Source organism: Juglans regia, chromosome 11 (assembly GCF_001411555.2).
Source record: "Juglans regia cultivar Chandler chromosome 11, Walnut 2.0, whole genome shotgun sequence".
NCBI classification, from domain to species: Eukaryota; Viridiplantae; Streptophyta; class Magnoliopsida; order Fagales; family Juglandaceae; genus Juglans; species Juglans regia.
The window spans coordinates 751,468-767,194 of record NC_049911.1 but is presented as its reverse complement, the minus strand read 5'-3'; the positions used below and the strand labels follow the sequence as shown (position 1 = coordinate 767,194).

The 15,727-nt window shown below is 33.6% G+C and overlaps 3 protein-coding genes and 1 non-coding gene across 7 annotated transcripts; all 4 read right to left on the bottom strand.

Annotated features, from left to right (window-relative positions):
• Nucleotides 1-69: 69 nt before the first annotated feature.
• LOC108979478 (probable transcription factor At5g28040) lies at nucleotides 70-1,930 on the bottom strand. The gene has a single exon (XM_018950158.2). It carries the CDS (start codon nucleotides 1,619-1,621, stop codon nucleotides 416-418), a length of 1,206 nt encoding a protein of 401 aa, XP_018805703.2. The 5' UTR covers nucleotides 1,622-1,930; the 3' UTR covers nucleotides 70-415.
• A 1,364-nt stretch (nucleotides 1,931-3,294) lies between these two features.
• LOC108979476 (guanosine deaminase) lies at nucleotides 3,295-7,110 on the bottom strand. Of its 4 annotated transcripts, none has more exons than XM_035695541.1 (5): nucleotides 6,961-7,110; nucleotides 5,192-5,251; nucleotides 4,519-4,709; nucleotides 3,724-3,828; nucleotides 3,295-3,618 (listed from the first exon to the last, which is right to left on the bottom strand). In XM_035695541.1, exons 2-5 carry the CDS (start codon nucleotides 5,247-5,249, stop codon nucleotides 3,430-3,432), a joined length of 543 nt encoding a protein of 180 aa, XP_035551434.1. In that variant the 5' UTR covers nucleotides 5,250-5,251; nucleotides 6,961-7,110; the 3' UTR covers nucleotides 3,295-3,429. The 4 variants fall into 4 exon arrangements, with proteins under 4 accessions (XP_035551434.1, XP_018805701.1, XP_035551433.1 ...); XM_018950156.2 differs by having other exon boundaries at nucleotides 6,966-7,110; XM_035695540.1 differs by lacking the exon at nucleotides 6,961-7,110 and adding an exon at nucleotides 6,652-6,671.
• A 2,077-nt stretch (nucleotides 7,111-9,187) lies between these two features.
• LOC108979485 (40S ribosomal protein S24-1) lies at nucleotides 9,188-13,963 on the bottom strand. The gene is made up of 5 exons (XM_018950166.2): nucleotides 13,789-13,963; nucleotides 11,141-11,182; nucleotides 10,785-10,955; nucleotides 9,563-9,649; nucleotides 9,188-9,481 (listed from the first exon to the last, which is right to left on the bottom strand). The coding sequence occupies exons 1-5, from the start codon at nucleotides 13,858-13,860 to the stop codon at nucleotides 9,440-9,442; spliced, it is 414 nt and encodes a 137-aa protein (XP_018805711.1). The 5' UTR covers nucleotides 13,861-13,963; the 3' UTR covers nucleotides 9,188-9,439.
• On the bottom strand, nucleotides 11,904-12,063 carry LOC118343880. The gene has a single exon (XR_004797668.1). It is a non-coding gene; the product is annotated as a small nucleolar RNA snoR136 (small nucleolar RNA).
• Nucleotides 13,964-15,727: the final 1,764 nt, after the last annotated feature.

The window sequence follows — 15,727 nt, the reverse complement described above, 5'->3', positions numbered from 1 at the left end:
TTCCAATTTGCAACGATTTGGATAGGGATTGCAACAGATACATTCTCTAAAATTAGTTAAAACAATGAAGCCGTAGAAGTCTACAAGTTCATTACAATCTACATAGGAAACCATTATCTACAAATATCTAAGGATTATGAACAAACTATCAAACTAAACAATTTCTTTTATAAGTAACTATCAGACTAAACAATTATAAATTATTATTCAACAACTGTTCTATCAAAATCAACAAAAATATAAAAACCCAAAAGCAATACTCAGCTAAGCTACGAATAACACCAAGAAATATATATATATTTTTTTTATGAATATAACACCAAGAAATATTCATCGACTTATCAAAAAGAGAAAAACCGACCCACTTACGAAAAAGCCCCACGTATTAGAATCAGTCAGTCAATCAACTCCTCCGTTACCGTCGCACTGCCCGTAACTCGTCCAATGCCTCTCGAATTTGATCCTGCACCAACTCCAACCGCTTCGAGTACACCTCTAGCTCCAATATCTGCTGCTTCCTCCACCTCTCATCCACCACCCCTTCCCCTCCTCCACCACCAAAACTCACAGGCATCACATTCATCGCCATAGCATTCATTCCAAATCCCCCAAACCCAAACCCACGCCCAATCCCTCTCCCCCCAATCCCCATCGCATTGCTCGACAACTCCTTAAACAGCGGAGACAAACAACTCCTCACCGTCTCCTCAATCAAACCCCCGAAATTAGAATTATTACTTGTATCATTGATGTTACTTTTGTTATCCGCCGGCGATGAAGTGCGCTTCTCTTCACTCTGAATCGCAGATTGCGACTGCGATCGGGGCCGCTTGCGAGGCCTCGGCGTGGAATTCGACTTCTTCTCAGCAAAATCTTCGTTATTGTTGAAGTTGAAATTATGGTTTTTTAGATTGGGATCTTCATCATCGAAGACTGAATCTTCGACGGCGAATCGGCCGGTGTTGTGGTCTTCGTTGCTCCAGATCTTGCGGGAGATCTCGAAGGTGGCTTTGTCGTGGGGGCTCTTGAAGGAGAAGTCTTTGCCGGCGCTGATTTTGCCGACGACGTTGCGGTACTTCTTCTTCAAACGGCGTAGCTTCTCGACGAGCTGGTTCTTGTTGAAGTCGAGCTGGAGCTTGGACTTGATCTGGTCGTAGAAAAAAGCGGTGTCGTTGTGGTGAGTGGAGCCACGCGACGTCGTATAGTCGAGGAAGCCTTGGAGTAGCTCGATCTCGTCCTCATCCGTCCACAGCCGCTGGAATAACCTGCGGGAGTCGTCGAGGGGCTGGGGCTTCTTATCTTCGCGATCGGCACAGTGTCGTCTAGGAGAAGGGGTAGAGGAGGAGGCGACGATGGTGGTGGTGGTGGTGACAGAGGTTCCGCCGTTAGGGACCGACGAAGCGGGAAGGGCGACGGTAACGGTAACGGCATCTGCTGGGGGAGAGGAGATGGAAGGGGAGGCGGAATTGATGACGTCATCGTAACCGGGGTCGGGGATAACGTCATCTTCGTCGTCGTCGTCGTCTTCAGATAATACTTCTTCTTCTTCTTCTTCGTCGTCGTCGTCGTCGTCGTCGTGGTCCTCTTCTGGGAAAACGGTGTCGTCTTGTTCGGATGCCATTTAGCAAAGCTTGAGAGATGGGAGTCAGAGAGAGGGAGAGAAAGGGTTCGGGATTTGATGCTGGGAATTGGGTTGGGGTTGGTGTTGGGTGGAGTCAAAGGGTGAAAAAGGGTTTCAGGAGAGATGGAGGGAGAGGGAGAGGGAGAAGGGGAGGAGGGAGGTCAGGGGAAGGGGAGGGAAGTAGGAACCAATGACCATAGCCATTGCACGCATGACGCACCCCACGCGCATATAGTCTTTGCTGCTCCCTACTGATTTTGTTTCCTCGACTAGACTTCTCTTTGCTTGCAGTGTTTTTTTTTTTCGGAAAATGATATTTTTTACAATATTTTATTCCATTATATTTTAAATCAGGTTTTTTTTTTTTTTTTTAAAGTAGAAGCAACATCATTTATATGAGTTGAATTTGCGTGTAATATAAATTTTTATTTCACATTCACATATCTTTTATTTAGTTTTAATAAAATAATTCATTTGTATAATATTTTATCAGCAAATCTTAATAAATTATCTTTACTTTTTTGTAAATATTATCTGTACATATGATCACTACTGATCATATTAATGAACATTCAAAAAATCTATATTGTATTGAGAGCATGATTTTCTTTTATTTTTTAATTAATCAAGATATTTTCATGTCAAAAATAACAAATACAAAAACATTTGTGTTTAAACGAGTTTATATGAGTCGAATTGAATTTTATACAAATATAATTTTAATAATTATTTTGTATTTTTGAACCACTCATTAAATAAATTAAAAATTTAAACCAAAGTAATTAGTTAAATCTAGTCATTGCTTACCAAAAGGTCAAACAAACCCCAAGGGGTTGTTGGCCCAAGTGATGAAAGTCTTCGTTTTAGGGTATCACTTTTTTTAAAGTTCAAGTTTCAACACCTCATAAGTAAATAATGTTTTGAGGTCATACCCCTAGGGAAAAGCCGGTGATTTTACTAGTTCCGTGTAGAAAAATTTTCGAGAGTATGGTGCATAGGATCAAAATTTATTCTGCAGGAGTGGATCCGAAAGGCCCTGCTTTGGAGGGATTTCCTGACATTTAAAAAAAAAAATCTTGTTATGACCGATTAAGATTGTGCCCAGTACTTATTATTTTATCCATCTAAATGTTTGAAGAAATTCATAAGAATGCTATTTTTTTATTTTTATTTTTTGTAATTGGAGGATGCAATATACTGGCTTTGACAGTTTTGGGAGCATAGTGTACAAAATCTATTAGGGTGGAAAATTGCAAAGTATTTTTCCCATTGTTATATATCACCAGCATGTTCATGCCCATTGGCCATTGTCTCTCCAAAATGAGGACTGGATTTATGCCACCATTTTGTTCAAGTCATTTTAAGACAAGTTTTTGTATCACAAAATGGAACAACAGGCATATATCCATCCCTATTCAAGGCATTTTACGGTTCAATTTTTCATCAGTCATATCAGCCACCAAATGGTACACCACCTTTGATTTTTCAGTCTATGATCTGCAAAGCACTTTAGAACACTATTATCTCCGACTTGTGCTACCATTGCCTCTCCCTTTCTAAGAAAGATGCCCCAAAGTTCATTTAAAAGAGCTTAGAGGCACTTCCACTTCCACTTCCACTTCCAGTTGACAATTCAAATATGTAACATTTGCAGAGGTCAAGAGAAAACACGATTTCAGTAGGAATCATGAGACAGGAAAATTTTCCTTTCCTTCATTTCTCGAAACGTTATCACGTAATTACAAAAATGGGAAGTCTTTCACATTACTTATTATAGTTTTTTGCAATGTGAAGGGAAACTACAAATTTCAGTACATGGTGAACTTAGCTTTTGTCTTCTCAAATACTTGTTCTGCTATGACGGCTCCATTACCATCGGCCTTTTTGATCTCCAGGTGAGACTTCTGATAAAATCCTGTGCCCCTTAATGCATCTGCAATGAAATCATCAAACCCTATTGCGATAGCTGCTTCAGCTTCGGCTCCATAAACCAACCTCTGTTTAGAATTAAATGAAACAAAGCAACACAATATATCAGAATTTTAGAGCGACGTGCAACAGTGATTGTCACAAAAAAAAAAATAGAGCATCAAAAACTGGACCTTGATTCTTGAAAGATGGATAGCACCAAAGCACATTGGACAAGGCTCACAAGAAGTATATATCTCACAGTCCGAGAGCTCAATTTGATTCATCTTTTTACAGGCCTAAGGAGAATTCCGTTCCAAGTATGGGATCCATGTGCATGTCAAAGAAAAAAATAGGAGACTCAAAAGTTGATATAGAGTTTCAAAGTTTAAAAAGAAAAACTAGGGCACATTGGAAAAATCATGATTCCTATAGCCACAATGTTATGTCATATGTGAAGAGACCTGTGGAACCAGTATTATAATGTAAGTTCCTTCATCTGGATCTATATGCATATCCATGCTTACAATTAAGTCATTATTTTGGCAATTCTTCAACAAAAATGCAAATAAACCAAATCTAAAGCTTCCTTATTTATATCTATTTCTTCCTAATGCCACCTATTATTTTATGGGTCACTCAAGTTTGGGATAATAGTCCCAAGAAACAGATGATAACAAGAGATTTTTTTTCTTCTCATTTTTATAAAGGTATAGTCAGTTCCCTTCACTTGCCATCATTTTAAAATAAAAAAGGTTAAAATGATTGTATATGGTCCAGACCTTCACTTATCAAGATTTTGGAAAAGCTCCAGCATTTAGATGATCAAATGATCTGCTAACAAAACTAATGCTGGCTCCAGCTTCAGTGGTAACGTACAACAATGAATTATCAAAGATTTCCCTTTTTTTTTTTATGACGGGGAACCACTCCACGGCAGGTGTTAAGTCCAGATTGAAACTAAAAAAAGGATAATTTCTAGGTCTAACCTCTCTTATTGCAGTAACCTCAGCATGTGCAGTTGGGTCAGTGTTTCTTAAAACCATGTTGTGACAGCTTACGACTATCTCATCATTGTGAACAACAACTGCACCAAATGGGCCTCCATCTCCACATTCAACCCCTTTATATGCTTCTTCAACTGCTTTGCTTAAGAACTTGTGGTCTCTATCCTGTACAGCTGGTTTAAAAATCACAAGGAAAGGAGGTCATGATAATTACAGAAGAATGGGTGTGACGTGGCAAATGACCACCGTATATGAGTATACTACATGGAATATATGCAATCTATTCAGCTGGTAGACTATACGAGAGGATGGTAACATGGGCATCAAATTTATAAAATCTTCAGCAAAATCATTATTCAACAGATACACTGATCAAGAAAAGCTTTCACTCTTTTAATGATGATTACCAACTGATAGATGCTAAAAAAGTAAAAGTGAGCTCAAGAAGGGTAAGAATACTTAACATCTGCACATAGAACAGTATAGCAACAAGTAAAAGTTGAGATCATAATAATAACAATGAAGATGACAGTAAAGCTGATGACAACAACAATAAAAAGACCAACCGACTCCACCACCAGGAAGTATTTAATTAGCTGTATATACAACTAACTCTCAAGTCTTCATTTTGGGCACAAGACAACTTTGGAATTACCTTCTTGATAGCCAGTAAAAGCAGAAGCCACTGCAAGTGTTCCATCTTTAGCTTCCATCACTAAGAACAAAATGAGGGCAAAAGAGAGTTAATAACATCAACAGGGTATTTTACTAGTGACACATAACACACACGCACAATATGCTAACCCATTTCCTATATACACACATATATTGACATAGATGGATAAGCCAGCTTTCACGCTACCACAGGAAGGAAAGCAATAGCTAGGTAGAACATGAGGAATAAAAGTTCACAAAACAAACATAACAACAATACTTGTATGCAATTTCTGAACATAGATCATGAAGGCATGTTTCAATAGAAGCCTCAAGAGATCTGATGGGCCTTCAGGTTCACATCTCTTACAACTGAGATAGTCCTCTGTTCTTGACTTCTCAGATCAGAAGCAATTTGTGACGCTTTGCATTTATATTAAGGTATCACTTATAATGGAAAGTAAGTTACTCAGTTGCTTCTTAGATAGCAAGCTTTAACTAGTTCCTTTCTTATTATTTACCAATAAAAAAACAGCTAAAGGATGGGACCACCATTCATAATAATAGTATCACAGGAACCATGAGCCATCACCTCCAAATGATGGAAACTCATCAGCTTCAAGTTTCAATTATGACTAAATTTCCATTTTGTACTATTGACGGCATTTCTTGACGCCAATGACACCGTTGTCAATAGAAGTACAAAGACAGGAAATTGATTTAAAACCCAAACCCAAAATAGGGGGAAATATTTTATAATAGTCATCTCAATTGTTTCTGACATACTGGATAATCAATGGAGAAATTTAAGAAAGCAGGCAGATCTCTTTGACATTTCTAACACTGTGCCGTATTAAGCAAAGAAAATTGAAAAGCAGATATCAGAAATGAGCTTTAAAACGCAGTTGCCAAGTTTTTTGCTTTCACTAATTGAAATAGAAAATAATTTGCATATAGAAAAACTAATTTTGGTAGTTGTTAAGTAGCGATCAAGATGCACTTTTATTGCATTCTTGATCTACATCAAGACAAGATTTGTTGTCAATACGAGAGAACTCCTTCCAAAGAGATAACCAACAGATGCTTGAATTTTTTTTTTTTTTTTTAATCTTTGCCTCTTTTCCTTCCATTATTTAATTTTTCTCTGCACTAAACAATAAAAATTTCTAAATATAAAAATTCTCTCTCTTTCAAGCCTCGGACAACAAAAGTTTCTTAATTTATTTTAATTATTTGTAAAGGAACTAAAAATCTAGCCAAGTTAATCCATCAACAACTTAAATTCTTTTCTAGTAAGGAAAAACCTTCTCTACAAGCAAAGAGGTAGAGACATGAAGTTTTCTAATTCATGTGTGGAGAAAAGAAAATCACCAAACGCACATAAAAGTAAAAAATAATTCCATGCATGCTCAAATCCGTTCGCTCCCAGAAAAGTATTTACAGGAAAAACATAGAACATACTTATCTTTCTAGGAAGAGTAGAAAACAGAACAGGTCTAACCCAGAATGGTAACAGCTAATTTCCCAAAATCTAAAGAACCATAGCTTGTAATAAAATATATACATAAATAGTGTCATGGCATGTGATGATAATGGACCCATCTGGAAACTCCCGAAACAATAAAAGAAAAACTCTAAACTATTTATCAATATAGGTAAGCGAGAATGACAACCAAGATAAATTGCAAAGCTTTAAAGGGAGCTCAGAAACTTGACTACAGAACAAAAGAAAAGAAAACATCACAAAAAAAAAAAAAAATTGCAGAGAACCTTACCATTAGCGTCCTCCATGGTTCGAGTTGTGAAGAATGACAGGGAAGAGGACGAATTAAGAAAATGGGTACAAAAGAGAAGTGTGAAAAGAGGGGGATAAAGAGGAAGAAAGCGAAACGAGGAAGACAGAAAAACAGGTCCACGTATTGTACTATTTATATACATTTTTGTTGGGGTGGGGATGAGATTCTATATATTATTCAATGTTATTCATGCAAAAAGTTTCAGTATTTTAATTCAGAAACACGTGCCAGTGACAGTTACAACCCAAAAGTTTTGGATTCAACCGATTCGGTTAGAGTTTTTCTTTTGGAACATAATATTTGAACGTTACAATAATAATTCATATTGACATGAATCGATAATTTAATTGAAGAATTCAATGGACAAGTGCAATTGCATTTTTTTTTATTTTTTTAATTATTTTTTTTATATTTTTAAAAAATAAAAAAATATCAATTCATTAATATTCAATTTCTTAATCATTAAATAAAAAACTTTTATTGGTCAGTTTTATAGGTTCAACCGTTCAACTAACATTTTTCCTATGATCTTATATTCCAACAAAATTGAAATATAAATTAAGTAAAAATAAAATAAAATAGACTACGAATCTGTTCCGGTTACTGTTCCAAAACACAGCTTGCAGTCTGAAATATTTGACCCGAGATTTTTTTTTTTTTTTATCAGAATAAGATCTTAATATTCGTACCTAATTTTCTACTTTTGTCTTACATAAGATTCATTGTCTGAAATCAAGTAAATGATGAGATTCATTGTATAGCAATTAAAAAAAAAAAAAATTAATTTTATTCCTCAATCAGAACCATGAAACAGGTCAATCATACTCACGTCTTAATATTTAAAAATAAAAAGTGACAAATTGATCTGATTCTAGTTTATTCTTATTCTTATTCTTATTTATTTATAAATATATGGCTTAAAGTATGCATGCAATCCACCATAAATAAAATAATACATATATTAATAACACAACTGGGTATTTAATTAATTGACACATTTGTTGATGGGTTGTCAAATCATTTAATTGAAACCAAAATAAAAAATGCTGTCTACTGAATCTTAATTTCATCATTATTATTATGTATTGATGCGACATTATTAATCAATTTTTGAGTTTATATTTTTTTGAGGAAAAACAAAAAAGGAAAAGAAATTTGATGCATGTATGGGTGCCGTGGCATCCAAAGTCCAGACAGAAAATAATAATAACCACAAGGATTTGCTACCAAAAGTATTACAACAAGCAAAGACTGAAATTATTATGAAGGCTCGCTGGCTGTGGAAAGAAATTTCTTGCGTGGAAGTTTGGTATTTAAGCTGTTCTCACCAAAAGGTGTGAAATGGTAATGTGGTCAAGTACTCTACCAAATATCAATAATTGTTCCCCTTTTTTTTTTCAAACTTTTTTTTTTTTTTTTGACAAAAATAAAAAATAATAATTGGAGGGGTAAAGTTATAGCTGTTGGTCAAAGCATGCAAAGAACTTTTGAAGGGTAGAATGATATTATTTTTTACTTTTTATTATTATTTAATATTTTATTTATTATTATTTATAAAAAAAATAATATTTATAATCATAAATATATAAATATCGTATAATTATTTTAAAATAATAAATAAATATGAAACACATGAAAAAAAATTAATCTGCTAAGAGTAGATTTTTTTTTTTTTTAAATAATTACACAAAATTTACGTATTTTATAACTGTACGTAACATTATTTTTCACAAAAAATATCTGAGAATACCTACTACCACTCAAACGCAACCCTCTTCTATACTCTAGCCAGCCTTATTTTCCTTGTGCATCATTACCTCTCATTATCAATGGTTAAAAGCAACAAGAATTAAAAATGTACAAACAAACTAAGATACTAGGAAATCAGAACACTTACAAATGCATAGATATATGTATAGGACAAGGCTATCCATATTTCATCCAATTATGTTGCATTTTTCCATATAATTTAAATTTTATTTTAACATTTTTAAAAAAAAAAAATTCCAATCATCGTATTTTACTGTGGAGTGTTGACAAGACTGTTTCCCACAAAATAAATAATGGAACAGGCTCATTGTGCAAATCTTATGCACGCAGGCTGTGATGTGTTTTGACGGCAATCCGATTTATAAATATACATATACAGATACATATGTATGTATATATGTATATTGCAATCTTCGAGTACATGCCTTGCATGATGGAGATTTTCCAGCAATTTCTCATAGGCCAAACAACTGCTAGAATGTGCTTCCACTCAAAATTTCAAAATCGTTCCCCGCAAAATACTAAAAAGTCGTACACTGAACAGAACTTCAGAATCCACGGACATTTTAACTCTAGAACCAAAAAATTTCATTTTCCAAAAGATCTAATGAGAAAATATAGCTATTAAAGAAAAATTCATTGCTGCAAATCAGCTTTAAGATCAGCACAAAACCAATGAAAACTCATTTCTTCTTTCCGCCCTTGGCAGCATCTGAAGCCTTAGTCTGCACAGAATTGGAACAAACAATAATGTAAATGCAATAAATACCATCAATAAACCAACAAAGTGTGAGCAAAAGGCTTACCTTCTTCACCCCACGGATTTTCTTAGCCCTGTTCTTCCTCTCCTTCAGCTGCTTCCTTGACTTTTCTACCTTGGTATCAAGTCCATTCTGCCACGACCCAAAAAAAGAATGAGTTCATATGCACATAATTTAAGTATATGCTAAGAAAATATCAAGACACCATCAACCACCTGAAAATAGCTAAAGTTAGTTAAAATGCCATCATCAGCTTTAACTTACCATAAGAAAGAGAGTGAGAGAAACTCAAAACTTCACATACTTATTTTCGTAATATTCTGGATATATTAGGTATGGTGATTGCGAGATCATAGTTTATAACAAGATTTTGACACCTTTGTCTTATGATGATACTTCCAAGTTTAGATACTCTGGAATGGTCCCCTTATGTGTATAGGAAACTCTTCCAATTATAAGGTTGCCAAATAAACAAGACCAAAGCTATTACCCAATAGTCTAGATCCGTGACTTAACATTTAAAAAAATCAACTAAATTATAAGACGAGCACTACCAATTGCATCACCAAGTTAAAAAAATATCACCAATTCTATAGAACTACACTAGACCATGAAGGTGATACACCCAGACCAATGAGTACCTAAATAAAAATACTTTGAAAATCTCTAATTTGACCACAGCATCATCAATAGCAAACACATGTTTATATAAAATACACTGACAATGACTAACATCCTTCTTTTAACACATTCCTCACTATGCATCCTTCATTACAAACATTTGGTATCCCACAGATTCTAATAATCTGGGACCAATCAACATCATTATATCACAGATCTTAATCTTTTTTAGTAACTAATCGTATATATTCTGATTACATACATGACAACTCTTGAACCTACAATGTCACCATACATCCTATTTTTATAGGGGAGAGGTGCTATTTAAGATAGCACTCATTGCCCTTTGCCCAAAATTTTTCTGGACAGGTAAATATAAACATTATTAATAAATGAAAAATAGACCTAACCCAAGTACACAGGACATATACAAGAGAAAGCACCTAGTTTCCCTTTGTCCAAACTCAACCCCCAAATGCTAACAACCACTGCTGCCACCTCCACTAAACAATAGTATTGACATGATACACATACATGCACTCGCATGAATTGGATACAACATTTTAAATAAGGTAAAACAAGAGACATGTACCAATATACTAGCTCAAAATATTTTACAAAAATAGAAGAGGTCATGCAACATTACCCTGATGAGCCTGTACTTGGGTTCATATTTTTTTGCATTCTCAACAGAATCATAAATCAACCCAAAACCAGTTGATTTTCCACCTCCAAAGTGAGTTCGAAACTTGAAAACAAAGATCGAGTTTGGATCTTTTACTTCGTACATCCTTGCCAGCTTCTCCTTTAGCTCAGTCTTCAAAACAACGAAAACAAAAATCATATGGTCGATTGATATAAATATGAGTTCCAAACATGCTTGAATACTGAAAAAGTAGCACAAAATATGAATTCCAGTTCTTATTTTTTTACAAGTAGAAAGCCCAGTTCATTAAGACAAATACAATGGATGAAAGTGGCTGTAACCAAATAGGGAAATACCTTGGAAACATTAGGCCTTCCTGGATGAAGGACATCGATGACCTGCAACAAAAGGGTCACTATATAAACAGGAACTTTCAATTTCTACATGATTCAAAAAGTATTGCAAGAAATAAACAACTTTTAAAAACTTGATGAACAACTAAGATCTAGGCTTGCTTCTGAGAAAACAGAAAGTGAAACATTTAACTTTTTTTCAATTGAAAAACTTTTCATGTAATTAATCTTAAATGCTACACTGACAAAACGTGAGGCTAATTGAAAATAATTCACTCCCACTGATTTGCTGGATGACAGTTTCTCCTTTTATAATTTCTACAACCTCACGCCAATAAGAACTAAAAACCTAAGTTGCAAACAGTAAAAGTTAGGAACTGAGATAACACTATTCCTCTGTTACCTGCCTGCACCGTCAAAAGCCTATTCCTAACTGGGTAATGTAATACTTACAATTTCTTTACAACTCATTTTCAATCAACCAGTACAATCATGCCACTCCATTAAAAATAAATTTCAATATTACAAAATTACCCTTAATTTTATGTAGAGTTGCTAAAGTAGTAAGTGAATCATTTTCCTTGCTAGCTAGGGCTGGGCTTTGACTCCAACAGAGTCAGAATGTTGAACTCCGACCTCTGACCTGGGTAGGAGGCCATTTTCAGTTCCAACTCCAATTAGAGTTGTCGGAGTCGGAGATAGATTCCAATTCGGAGTAGGCCACTTTACTGTTTCGGGCTGGGCCACTATACTCGAAGGTAAATATGAAGGCAGTTCTCCAATGTCCTAATGCAGCGCGAATGAAGCACTGGATAGCGAGGAGAACATAATTTTGGGCTTCAGTTTCACATAGCCAAAACACAAACAGTAAAAAGTTTTCTAGTGCAAGGCAAAATCAAGCAAATTGCATGAAAAATCGAAGCCCACAAGCAAGAAATTGAAATGAAAAATCAGATTACGAAGAAAAAAGACATTCCATAAAGAGTTGCGATCATCACCGCAAATCATTACAGGTCTGTATGGCTCATCAGTTGCTCCATTGTTCTCCCAAAGAAGAAAAGAAATGAGGGAGAGATTCTGAAAAAATGCAGCAACACAATGAATATCGCTTCAAGTAGGGGTGTAACCAGTCCGGTTCGATCTAATTTTGGACATATTTTAGAACTGAACTGTTATATACCGGTTTTAAGATTTGAAGAACCGATACCGCACCGATTACAACCCTAAACCAATACTTCCGGTTTTATCAATTCAGGTTCGGTCCGGTATATTATATAGTATATAATAATATAGTGATAATATATTGTAGTATATTATAATATATATTAAAATTGTATTATAGACTATAGTAATATAGGATTTTAAAATTTAATATTATATTAATTAGTAATTTATCATATAATACAAAATTATTTTATATATACTTATAATTATATTATATATAATTATATATAATATAAAAAATCATATAAAAAATATTTTATACAATATAAAAAATTAAAATATATACATGGACCAGTCCGGTCCGGTGTTAGAAAATGAAAAACCGGAACGGGACCGATTTTGACCAGTTTTGAGAAAAATAAAACCGATACCGAACCGAACTGAACCCGGTACCGGACCAAACCCACCGGTTCGGTCTGGTCCGGTTTGCCGGTTCACCATTTTTTTTCACCCCTAGCTTCAAGGGAACAAGTCATGCGGGAATTTGATCTAATCAGCACTGACCAGATGATGAAGCGTTTCAAAAAGAAAAAAATGGAAAGGACTTCAGCTAAGAAAAAAATTAGTTTCTGAAAACAGATTTGAGAAACTGAGAGCCATAGAGATGGTATTAAGAAAGAGATCTTAAAGAACTGAAGGGATTGGGCTATGGCTTTCTGCTATTAAGAAAGAGATCTGTGTCTTTTAGGGCGGTTGCTTTTATAGAGGGTGGGTGAGGAGGGATCGGGCCGTTGATATGTGTGCTCGTTGAATGAGCGGCTGATACTGTAAGAAATTTCCCTAGTTTTGCCTCATACTGATGGAATTGACGAAAATATTCCCGGACCCTTTTGCCGTCAAAATTTTTATCAATCCAGTGAAAACGTTTTTATCAATCCGACTCGAACTCGACAGTTTTTCACCCCCATTCCAACTCCTACTGTTTCTCACCCCCCAACTCAGACTCCAAACTTCGATTGAGACAAAGTTTGGAGTTACAGAGTTTTTTCCCAGTACAATCGCTAACATTACCCAGAAAGTTTTAAAACCACAAAACTCACTAACGTTTTAGCCCCCTTTTGGATGCCCAAAAAATGCAAGAAAAAAATCCATATCCCGGCTCGTATTCCCCTGTACTTTCAACTCAAACCTAGCACACAAATTGAGATCCAACATTTTTCCCAATATTTTTCTTCTCCATAATCTCATAACAAGAACCCTATTGAATAGTGAGGAAAAACAATAAAAAAACATTCATTTGAACATAGATCGAGAAATATAACATTTAAGAACACACTAAAGCCACGGACCTAGTATTATCCAACATGCTCTTTTTCTTACTTTCTTTACTTAGATATGAAAAGGGTATTTGCTAAAATATCAAACCTATTATGTGGCTACCGGGAAAAAGAAGGAAAATAAAATAGGAAGTGAAATGGGAAACTCACGAATTGCTTTCGGGAGAGGAGCCTGTTGGTCATGAACTTCCTAGTTCTGATGGTTACCGCCTTGTCCGCCATTTTGGTCGTTGAAGATCGGCGATCCGACTAGCGCGCAAGGGCTATAGAGGCACAAGCACCCGCACGGAGACAACGGACAGCTCAGAGAGGAGCTCAGAGCGACGACACAGCAGTGTTTATATAGCTCTAGGGTTTCAAGTCGTGCCCTAGAATGGCTTTTTGGGTTGGGTTTGAGAAACAAAGACCATTATTATAGTGGCCCATGGGCTATTTGGAGCTATACAAGTTGGGTTGGATTTGAGAATACATTCTTGGCATTTTTTATACGGGCAATGTTATATGTAATTTTAAGGTTACGTTTGAGTAGTGAGAATATCTTAGAAGCATTGAGAATATTTATAAATAGTTATGAATAAAAATTAAAGTAAGTTTGGGGATTCCATTAAAAGTATTTTGAATTGTTTGAATGTATGAAGTATGTTGAGTTGTTGACTTTTGGATAAATAGTTGAAAAATGTGTGAGTCTCATAAATATTAAAGTGATTTTATTTTTAGTAATAAATATTATAGTAATTTTATTATAGTGATTTTTTAATATTAATAAATATTATAATGATTTTATTTTATTTTTATATATAATAATGATAAATATTATAATGATTTTATTTTTAATTTATATATAATAGTGATAAATATTATAATGATTTTATATATATATATATAATAATGATAAATATTATAGTAATGTTATTTTTTATTTATATATTATAGTGATTTTATTTATATTTATATTTAATAGTGATAAATATTATAGTGATTTTATTTTTTATTTATATATAATAGTGATAAATATTATAGTGATTTTATTTTTTATTTATATTTAATAGGGACAAATATTATTGTTATTTTATTTTTTATTTATATTTAATAGCGATAAATATTATAGTGATTTTATTTTTTATTTATATATAATAGCGATAAATATTATAGTGATTTTATTTTTTATTTATATTTAATAGTGATAGATATTATTGATTTTATTTTTTTATTTATATATAATAGTGATGAATATTATAGTGATTTTATTTTTTATTTATATATAATAACGATAAATATTATAGTGATTTTATTTTTTATTTATATTTAATTGTGATAAATATTATTGATTTTATTTTTATTTATATATAATAGTGATAAATATTATAGAATGTTTGTGAATAGTTATGAGTAGAGATTGAACTGGGTTTGTGAGTCCCATTGAAAGTATTTTAAGTTGTTTGGCATGTGGAATATTTCCAATAGTACGAAAATATTTGAAAAGTGTTGAGATATATTGGCTACCCAAACGTAACTAGGCTAGGTTTAACTAACGAGAGTACTTCAATTATGTAATTTTTACATATTCTTATTGTAAAAATACAATAAGAGTGGGTTACCTTTAAAAAAATAATATTTTTATGTGTCCTAGATTTATCCATATTTTTAAAAATAAGTATGCAGGGATTGCACACTACAGATAAACAAATATTATTTTTCCTTTATAGATAAATATTATTTGTAGTACTAGGATATGCAAGTTCTATTCACTTCTTTGAAAAAAATTGGTAAATCCAAAACTCATAAGAAATTTTTTTTAATAGTGGACTTCACTGTTTTTTTTCAAATAGAGTACATGAGATTTGCACATCCATATGACATATAACATTTATAACATAATTGAAAATATAAAGGAAAATTATTTTGAGGGATGCTACTTATCATCCCACACCACACACTTTAGATATTTTAATATTATTTTTTATTTTATTTTATTCTTGTTAAACTAATTGAGTTGTTCTACTTATCATCCATACACCACATATTTGTTATAGAAAAAATTAAAAAAAATTAAAATAGGTATGATATGTAGTGTGTGGGGATGATAAGT

What these genes read in the sequence shown, in the direction of transcription:
- LOC108979478 (XM_018950158.2), bottom strand. Translation starts at nt 1,621, where the DNA reads ATGGCATCCGAACAAGACGACACCGTTTTCCCAGAAGAGGACCACGAC.
- LOC108979485 (XM_018950166.2), bottom strand. Translation starts at nt 13,860, where the DNA reads ATGGCGGACAAGGCGGTAACCATCAGAACTAGGAAGTTCATGACCAAC. An exon ending in TCCTCTCCCGAAAGCAATTC is followed by an intron (nt 11,183 to 13,788) that starts GTGAGTTTCCCA and finishes CTTTTGTTGCAG; the next exon opens with GTCATCGATGTCCTTCATCC. An exon ending in GAAGGCCTAATGTTTCCAAG is followed by an intron (nt 10,956 to 11,140) that starts GTATTTCCCTAT and finishes GTTGTTTTGAAG; the next exon opens with ACTGAGCTAAAGGAGAAGCT.
- LOC108979476 (XM_018950155.2), bottom strand. Translation starts at nt 5,498, where the DNA reads ATGATCTATGTTCAGAAATTGCATACAA. An exon ending in AGGTTACTGCAATAAGAGAG is followed by an intron (nt 3,829 to 4,518) that starts GTTAGACCTAGA and finishes AATTCTCCTTAG; the next exon opens with GCCTGTAAAAAGATGAATCA. An exon ending in TCCATCTTTCAAGAATCAAG is followed by an intron (nt 3,619 to 3,723) that starts GTCCAGTTTTTG and finishes AATTCTAAACAG; the next exon opens with AGGTTGGTTTATGGAGCCGA.